The following is a 9,982-nucleotide window of genomic DNA, read 5'->3' as shown; positions in this document are numbered from 1 at the left end:
AAAAAAAAAAAGGAAAAGATTACGTAAAACTGTTTTGGTGAGGCTGGGCCTGCTGGTGCACTCCTGTAATCTCAGTATTTCTGAGACCGAGGCAGGAAGATCTTGTTTGAGGATAGCCGGGGCCACATGAGACTCTGTCTCAAAATAAAATGATAAAATACAGAAACTAGTACTTATTGCAGAATCTGATACAGGCTGACTTTGGAGGCCAGAGGCCATGTTGCTGAGGTGTCAGGTCCATAGCACTTGAGTGGCTGCACTGGCTCCTCTTGTGTCTCTCCAGGATATCAAGAGCCACCTGCTATCCAAGGATGTCTACCCCTGTCATCTTTTCTTGTTGATGATGATTTTGAGATAAAGCTTCGTATAACCCAGGGGGGCCTCAAATTTATTATGTAGTCAAGAATGACCTGAACTTCTGATTCTCCTGCCTCGCAAGTGCTGGGATTACAGGGATGTGGCACCACATCCCCTTGTGATCACCTTAACCTTTGAGTTGGAGAGGATTGTTCACTAAGTAGGCTAGGCTAGCTGGCCGTCGAGACCCTGGGATCCTCTAGTCCCCACTTCCTCTGTCACCCCATCTAGCTTTTATGTAGGTATTGGGGATTGAACTCCAATTCTCATGCTTGCTCAGCAAGTATTTCACTGATTGAACAATTTCCACAGTCGCCTTCATCTGGTTTTCTAGGCAGAGAAAAGCTTGCCATGGGCTGGAGAGATGGCTCAGGGTTAAGAGCACTGGCTGCTCTTCCAGAGGTCCTGAGTTCAATTCCCAGCAACCACATGGTGACTCACAACCATCTACAGTGGGGTCTGATGCCCTCTGCTTGTGTGTCTGAAGAGAGCAATGGTGAATACATTAAATAAATAAATCCTTAAAAAAAAAAAAAAGCAAAAGCTTGCCAGCTATGTGCATCTATTCTGGACCCATGCTGGGTGCAGTGCACACAGTTGTTGAAAAGCATTTTGGATGGGATCCTGTTTGTTTGCTTTCCTTCCTGTCTGCTAAGAACTGTCTGGGCTTAGCACTCCTGTCAAGAGCTGTGGCTCTGCATCATCTATGCTTAGGGGCAGAGTGGTCTGTGGCTTGTCAGGTTCTATTCAGCTCCAACAAGGCTCCTGCATTGTTAAAGAGCAGCACCTGGACTACACAACCCCTTGCTGGCTATTGTCCTTTCTGCCCCTTGCTAGCTATTGTCCTTTCTGTTTTTCTAAAGCAAGTTTATCTTGTCTTTCAGCCCAGGGGTCTATCCCCTGTCCAAATCCTGAGATAAGTCACATCAACAAGCTGGTTGGAATTTTCATTTCATTGCTATCCTATGACTTCCAGACTCCTGGGTTCAAAATGCTTTTCAACAACTGTGTGTACTGCACCCAGCATAGGTCCAGAGTAGAAGCACATAGGGAAAGCAACAGTGTCCCTCGGAGCTGCAAGCTGAGGCCAGGTTTTATGGCCTTGTTTTGATCCTGTAACTATAAAATTTTGCCTGATTAGACTTAATCAGGCAGGCCTACTACCATCTGGCCTTGTTTGTGCCTGCACCAGAGACAAAATATTGGTTTCACTGATTAATGGTTGAAATACTCCAGCAACAGCCAGGCCTGGGAAATGGGCAATGTTTATTTGTGGGAATGTGGTTGTTATGGAAACACACTATTTGGTGGTGTTGGGCTTACAAAAACCCACAAAAGTAGTGTTTTGTTTCATTGTTGTTGTTTTGAGTTTCTAGAGACCGAGTCTCCTTATATAGCCACAGCTGGCCTGGAACTTGCTCTGTAGACCAAGGTGCCCTCAAACTTGAGGTGATCCTTCTGCCTCTACCTCCTTAGTGCTACAAGCTACACCACCAAGCCCAGCAAAGAGAAAAGCAGTACTGAAAGGAACCATCACATACCAGACTCTCCCCACCTGACAGGCAATTAGTACAAGACTTTAGCTTTTATACTTAATTTTTAAGGGCTGGGCGGTGGTGGCTCACGCCTTTAATCCCAGCCCTTGGGAGGCAGAAGCAGGTGAATCTCTGAGTTCAGGGCCAGCCTGGTCTACAGAGTGAGTTCCAGGACAGCCAGGGCTACACAGAGAAACCCTATCTCGAAAAACAAAACAAAACAAAACAAAACAAAACAAAACAAAAAAACAAAAAAAACAAAAAATAAAGAACCCAACTGGGCATGGTGAATGTACCCATAATCTCAGCACGTGAGAGATGGAGTCAGAACCATCAGCAGGTCAAGACCAGCCTGGTTTACATAATGATATCCTGCCTTGACCCCCTCATGTATCAAAAATTAGGCACACAGAAACATATACCTTTTGAGTTGTTAGGGAATTTTCAAAACACCAAGAGAGTATTCTTGTCATAGCAGATACTCAAAATGATCATTAGACTATTATTATCATCATTAATATATATGATTATTTTAAAAACACATTTAATATAAAGGCAAATAGGCTAGAGAAATGGCTTAGCACTTAGGAGCACTGCCTGCTATTCCAGAGGACCCAGGTTCAACGTCCACCACCCAAATGGTGACTCTCAATGGTAACTCCAGTTCTTTTTTTTTTTTTTAATTTATTTATGTATTGTATTTATTTAAGTACACGGTATCTGTCTTCAGACACCCCAGAAGAGGGCGCCAGATCTCATTATGGATGGTTGTGAGCCACCTTGTGGTGCTGGGAACTGAACTCAGGACCTTGGGAAGAGCAGTCAGTGCTCTTAACCATTGAGCCATCTCTCCAGCCCCTGGTAACTCCAGTTCTAAGGGACAAGGCACTTTCTTCTGGCACTCCATGAAAGTGGTGCACAGATGTATATGCCAAGGTTAAACACTCCACACATACAAATAAAAGTTAGAAAAAGTTGATATTAAGGTAAAAATTGCCTACTGGGCCAGGCACAGTGGCACATGCTGTTAATCTTAACATTTGGGAGGTAGAGGCAGGCAGGGGTGAGTTTGAGGGCAGCTTAGTCTATTAGCAGTTACATGCCAGCCAGTGCTGCAAAGTGAGACCCTGTCTCAAAAATAAATGAAAAGTCAATAAATAAAATGCTGCCATCTGAGCCAGTCACTTCCCACATGTGCTGGCTGTTACATGCAGGCTGTAGACCATTTCAACACCACTGGTCATGGACGGCTCTCCAGCATCTCGGTGCTTCATGCACTCACAGATTTTAAGAGAGTTGTTTCTATTTTTTAAGAGTGTGTTTTGCCTGATGTATATCTGTGAGCCATCAGCATGCATGGTGTCCTTGGAGGCCAGTTGAGTTACAGGTGAACTACCATGTGGGTGCTAGGAACTGAACCTGGGTCCTCTGCAAGAATATCAAGTGCCTGTAACCCCTGAGCCATTGCTCCAGCCCCAGGAATTCTTTTTAAAGTCACGTTAGGAGCAGCGTCTTGGAGGTCCCGTGGATCTGTGCCTTGCTTCAACAGTGGATGGAACAGACCCAGGGACTCCCACTGTACTAGCTTCCAGCCGCCTTACAAGTCTCTCCAGTCGCAGCCTCTGGGACCATCATCTCCTTGCCGCCTTTGGCTCCTAGGACCAGTCTGCACCGTCTATTCATACTCCGGATCAGCCATGACCTCTCAGATTCGTCAGAATGATTCCACCGAAGTGGAAGCTGCCGCGAACCGCCTGCTCAACCGGCACCAGCGGGCCTCCTCCACCTACCTCTCTCTGGGCTTCTTTTTTGATCAGGATGACGTAGCTCTGGAGGGCATAGGCCACTTCTTCGGGCGAATTGGCCGAGGAGAAGCACGAGGGCGCCGAGCGTCTCCTCAAGTTGCAGGAGGCCATGGAAGCTGCCTTGGCCCTGGAGAAGAACCTGAACCAGGCCCTCCTGGATCTGCATGCCCTGGGTTCTGCCTGCGCAGACCTTCATCTCTGTGACACCTTGGAAAGCCACTTCCTGGATAAGGAGGTGAAGCTCATCAAGAAGATGGGCAACCACCTGGCCAACCTCCGTAGGGTGGCAGGGCCACAACCAGTGCAGACTGGCGCGCCCCAGGGATCTCTGGGCGAGGATCTCTCTGAGCGCCTCACTCTCAAGCATGACTGGGAGGCCTCTGTGCCTTCCAAGGGGCTCCCCTCTCTGCTCTGCACCAGCCCGCCTCAGGACCTCCACCTGAAGGAACCTCTCAAGCCACTAGGCAGCTTTGTTACTGCTCTGGAGCCTCTCTCAAGTGTTGGACCAAGTAAAAATAAAGCTTTTTGAGACAGAAAAAAAGTTACTTTAAATTATGTATATACATATACATTTAAATTTGAGTATGTACACATGAGCATAGGTGCCATGGAGGCCAGAAAAGGGCATCAGATCCCTTGTAGCTGGAGCTAAAGGGCGTTATGAGCTGCCCAACATGGGTGCTAGAAACTAAACTTGGGTCTTTTGCAAGAGCAGCAAGCACTCTTAACTGCTGAGCCATCTCTCCAATCCCAACTCACTCAGGGGTTTTTCTAAGTGCATCCTGGTTGATTCTGCCATCCTGCACCCTCAGCAGCTCCCTCACCCCCATAGAAAGTCCGTCCCTCAGTGTGGTGCACAGGGCCCTCCAGGATGTGAGCCGGGCTGCCTCTTTGTCCTGTTCCCCTTATCATGCCATCTCCACCTCCTTGTGGCCCAGCAGTACCGAGCTCAGAGACATCAGCCCTCCTGTCTTTACCTTGCTTGCTTCTGCTCTCTGCTCAGTCACTGAGGCAGCCCCTACAAAGTCTTGAAAGTGAACCTGGGGCGGGGAGCTTGACTTCTCACCTGCCTGTCCCACATATCCCGTAGCTTTTCTGCTGGATTGAAGCAGCCCCTTGTAGACAGAAGAGAGGCTTGGAGGCCCAGGAAACTCCCAGAGAAACTCACTGTGTTGGAGATCTGTGAGTGTGGCCTCTCTTCCCTGAATTAGTGGTGTTTCAACCCTTGTTTCCCAGCTGTGAAGTTTTTAGGAGGAAGTGAATCTTTGGGGTAGGCTTTGAGGTTCTCTACTGTAGTCCCATTTCTGTCTGCTCTCTGCTTTCGAGTGAGGAACCAGTGTGGCCAGCTGCCTTGTGCTCCTGTGACCATGCCTTCTATTCCAGGATAGACCAAAGATTTATTTATTTATTTAATGTATATGAATACAGTGTCTCTGTTTTCAGACACACCAGAAGAAGGCATCAGATTTGATTGCAGATGGTTGTGAGCCACCACGTGGTTTGAGGGAATTGAACTCAGGGTCTCTGAAAGAGCAGTCAGTGCTCTCACCTGCTGAGCCTACCTGTGTGTCCACTCTTAAACCTGAAGCTGAAACAGAGCCTTTCTCCTTAACTTCCATCTTGTCAGATACGGGGTCATAGGAGGAAGGTAAGGAAGATAGAAGCCCACTCGCAGCAGCCATAAGGTTACATAAACCCTTGCTCATTGGTGGAGCTTCGACGACACAGCTTTCTGATTGTTCGACCATGCTCAAGTGGGCTATCAAGGGATGCAGCTGTGTGAGTCCCCCATGCTCCTCACAGTAACCTCTAAGTTCACTGGCTCACCAGGCTGGACTTGGGTGGAATCCATCCTTACTGTGCCATTGTACCATCTTGGGTGAATTGACATTTCTGAGAATTAATACAACCTCCAGAAAAAGCCCACATTCACTCTGACATTTCCATTATAAACATTTTCTTTTAATTTAAGAATACTGATTAACACAGGAAACATTTAATTCATGGAACTGTTCACGTGGTCACCAGTTACACCGTGACAGGTTAGTGTCCTCATTCCTTATTGGCACTGTTGACGGTTACTGTAAACAAGATCACTTGGTTTGCATGAGTCTGCAATGCTCGCTAGCTGTGGTTTTCTACAGTGAGCTGTATATATGCGTACAGAGATAGATAGGTACAGATCTATTAGTACATGAATGTGCACAGTTTTTCATGGTTACTGAGCATCAGTAAAAATTATAAAAAAAAAACAAAAAACAAAAACCAACCACCCATTTATAATAAAAAGGGAAGATATGCTAAGGTTTGCTAGTACCAGGCCTTGTTTTCTGCACAACTGACAAGCCTGGCTAGAGACACTTACTAGACTCTATTGCACTAATGCATGATGGGTGTTCATCCAGACGTTCTGCACAGACGCACTTGTTTGTGGGTTCTGCCCTAGGCAGAAGCTGCCCACTGGGCTTCCTGGGTTTCCATCAGCCTTCTCTAAGTCTCTACATTCTTGAGTTTTGTGGAAAATTCTTTTCCTTGGAATTCTTCCAGCTAACCTCCTGTACTCCCAAAGAGGGTGTCTCAGGAACGCACTGTACCCGAGTCAAGAACTTGTGGATAAACACCTTAAATTTTGTTTGTTTGTTTAAAATGGGAAGAACTGTCTCCAGGCAAGGGGTGGACAGTACATTTGAAGATGACTTTCTACAAAGAATTTCATTCTCCTGTCAACATGCCCTGTGGCAAGACAATGAAAAATCAGCTGCTCCCTTCACTAAAGAGAGCGATTTCTGCTTATGTCCTGGATGAAAACCCTTTGAACTCTAAGGACCTGCTAAAGTATCTGTATATGATACTGTGGTTCTCAGGAGGCAACATGCTTAAACCAATATGATGGATAAGGGCTTGGCCTGCATTTTTCTGGTTTGTTAAATAAGACCTTGAACCTTGGGATTTCTGGGTGGGGTCTGACTCCCCAGGGAAAGGGTGGAGACTATGCATGGGTGTGCCTCTGCATACGCGCAGGTGTACCTCTGCACACGCACGCACGGGTGTACCTCTGCAGATGCTTTTTGCTTCTTTCACTCTTCTTGCCTTTTCTGCTTGGCTAACTCCTATTCATTCTGAGGAATTCTGCTCAAACATCCTTTCCCTGTGAAGGCTTGTTGGATTTAGTGTTCAGAAATCCTTGTTGGCACACTTTCCATTCTGACTTCAACATTAGTGGTCTGTGGTTCCTGAGAGAGTGGGAGTTCCCGGGAGCAAGGACTTTCTCTCATTTTATGTTTGGTGCCTGTGCTTAGCACAGGTCCTGGAACAACACAAATATTTCATGACAGTCTGATGAGTGAATAAATAATGGATGTGTAAATAAACACNCTGGTGAGTGAAAGCTTACAGGGAGGGAGGGAGCAGACCCGTCACTGATGGAAATGACCTTAGACACAGCTACAAAGAGGGGACTGCAGGGCTGTGATGTGAACTGGTATTTGTGGACATTCTGCTTGCGTTAAGAGTGTCAGCGCCTTTCTTCTTCAAGGCAAGTAAGTGGAGGGCCGTGTCTAAGGAAGCATGAAAGCCAGGTCTTTGGGTGATTCATCATTAAGAGAACAAAAAGGGCTGGATTTGGAAACCCTGGTATATTCATCTTCCCAGACAGTCAACAAGGGCACCAGGATACAAAGAGGGGTCTGGATAAAACAGCCCCTCTGCACTCTACGCATTAAATAAACACTGCCTGTCTGAAGGGTTAGGGGGTCTGCTTAGGTCAAGTCAGTTCTAAGAACGTCTGGCCTCTGGCTGAGATGCTGGGGCCTGCATAAGCATTGGCTTCTGGCTGGCAATGTGTTCATTATAAAAGCATAAGGACACCACACCAGCTTGTTGGTTCCTGATGGTTTTCTTAGACTTCTCCACTCCCCCCATGGCTGCCAGAAAAAGCCCCATACTCAGGAGAAGTCCAGGCTGGGACACATTGCCCCTAACAGGAAGTCTAGCAGTGACCTTCTGGGACAGACTAGTCCTGCTCAGGAATGGAGGGAAGGCGTGTGGGTGAAAGATGGACTATGGCGCTCCCGGGATGAGGGGTCACAAGTCAGAGACCCTGGAGATGGGATGAAGGACTCTGCTGTCCGTGTTCCTCAGTGGAGGCTCCAGAGGCAACTTCAGGTTCCATGAATCTTCTGGATGCTCAGAATGCTGACTCCTTCCTCTGAGTCCAGACTGACACAGGATGGGGAGGTTGACTAAACTATCACTGACACAACTGGAGATCCTCCAGGAGCATGGGTCAGTCAAGGACAGAATTCACAGGCCAGGGACATCATCAGGGCACAGGGCTGAGTGGATCTTGGTGTTTAGGATACCAGAAGCCTCCAAACACGGTCCTTACCTCCCTACCTTGTCATCTTCCTGACAGCCATCCGGACCCTCAGTAAGTCACGAGAGGGGCATGGAACTAGGGACTCGGTAAGAAGTGACAAGAGCTTGTTTGTGAGGGACACAAGATAGGGTGCTTGAGATGGTCAGAGACGCACCCACCTCGGAGCATGTGTTATACCCTTGAGTGGCTTCTAAGAGACTGGTTGGTCCAGGGTTGGCAGAAATATGGCCTCATGGCCTTTCCTAAGACAGTGTTCAATGCTTACACAGAACTTCTGGGCTTTAACTAATGGTCACCATGAGCTCTGCAAGGGGCGATCCTCAAACCATGGTCCTCCTCACCCACTCCTCCACAAGCACGAACCAATGAGCCTGCCCCACAAATGACCCTTTAGTTTATGCATTCGCCTCTGATAAACTTTGAAGTGAAAATATGAATTAGGCAAACTAATCAAGTTGACGCCGCTGAGGCAGGGCTCTCTGAGCGCCATGGAGATGGCTTCGTTACTTGAAGTCTGCTAAGATGCCACTGAAAATGCTGAGGAACAGATGGGCGTGGTGATCCCTGAAGACCAGCGTGGGGCGGAAACGGATGGATTTGTCACCGCAGCCCCCCAATACCACACCTGGAAGGAGGCAGGAGTAGATTAGGAGTGTAAGTTTCTAGGGCCACATTTGGGAGACATGGTGGGTGAGCGGCCCCTGTCATCCACCCTCAAGTCTGCTCTCCCAGGCAGCCCCCACTACCCATCCCTCCATTCTTGCCCTTCTCTCTTCCCTCACCCACCCTCTCCTTTCCTTAACTCCTAATTTTGATTTCTGCTTATTTCTTTTCTTTCCCCCTTGGAGACAGGATCTCACTGTGTAGTCCTGGCTGGCCTAGCACTTGCTATGCAGAACAGGCTGGCCCTGAACTCACAGAGGCCTACCTACTTGGGATTAAGATGTGAGCTACCGGGTCCAGCCCTTCTAACTTTGAATGTGTGCTCTCCTCCTACTGGGCTAGATGGTAGAGAAATCTCAAGGTAAAAAAAAGTTCTTGCTTGTTAGAAACTTAAGGCATACTGGAGTCAGAAAACAGGCAAACAAAGACATTAGAAAAGCACATGAAGAAGCCATTACAAAGAAGGGAGGACTCTGCGGATTTTCAAAGGGGGATTTCATCATTCGTACTGGGAATACTTGTCTGGGTTGCTCACTCTCTTTAGGATGGTTTTTCACATTTGAAAAAGGAGGTGAAGCCAGGCATGGTAGCACATGTCTGTAATTGTAGCACCTGAGAGGCAGGGGCAGAAGGATTCCAAGTTCTAGGCCTAGGCTATACAATAAGGCTCTATCTCAAACCATAAGTAAATAGAAGTGTAAAAGCTAGGCTTAGTGGAGCATGCCTACAATCCTAGCTCTCGGGAGGCTTGTGAAGGAGGATCACAAGTCCAAGGCCAGTCTCAGTTATAGGGGAGTTCAAAGTCACTCTGGCCAACTTATTGGGACTCTTGTCTCCAAATTAAAAAGCAGGGGGAATGAGGTGGCCCCATGAAGTTATCGTCTGACCTCTACATATTCACCATGGCACATCATACACATGCTTATATTCAGTGGTTAGGGCTTCCCTACAGGGCCCTTGGTTCATCCCCCCATACTAACGTAGAAAAACACAAAAAAAGAAACAGAAGAGACAAGAGAAAGGTCTGACTGTGTGCATGACCCAGAGTGGGTACTCAGATCTCAGTACAATATCCTCCCACTTAAAAACTCTCAACAGGGAGCAGGGGAGCTGGAGAGATAGCTCAGCAGTCAAGAACACAGGCTGCACCCAGCACTTGGGAGGCAGAGGCAGGTGGATTTCTGAGTTCGAGGCCAGCCTGGTCTACAAAGTGAGTTCCAGGACAGCCAGAGCTATACAGAGAA

General features: G+C 47.5%; 1 protein-coding gene and 1 pseudogene across 1 annotated transcript in view; one reads left to right on the top strand and one right to left on the bottom strand.

The window, feature by feature from the left end:
- The first annotated feature begins 2,978 nt into the window (after positions 1 to 2,978).
- LOC110311988 lies at positions 2,979 to 4,226 on the top strand (annotated as a pseudogene).
- A 1,411-nt stretch (positions 4,227 to 5,637) lies between these two features.
- The window catches only part of Abat (4-aminobutyrate aminotransferase), a 104,640-nt gene continuing 100,295 nt past the window's right edge, over positions 5,638 to 9,982 (bottom strand). The window contains exon 16 of the mRNA XM_021184642.2: positions 5,638 to 8,700. Coding sequence (XP_021040301.1) covers positions 8,579 to 8,700 — 122 coding nt within the window. The 3' untranslated portion in view covers positions 5,638 to 8,578. The remainder of the gene's footprint in view (positions 8,701 to 9,982) is intronic.

Source organism: Mus caroli, chromosome 16 (genome assembly GCF_900094665.2).
Source record: "Mus caroli chromosome 16, CAROLI_EIJ_v1.1, whole genome shotgun sequence".
NCBI lineage: Eukaryota > Metazoa > Chordata > Mammalia > Rodentia > Muridae > Mus > Mus caroli.
Note: the sequence above shows the minus strand (reverse complement) of the source record. Positions and strands in the feature narration are given on the sequence as shown.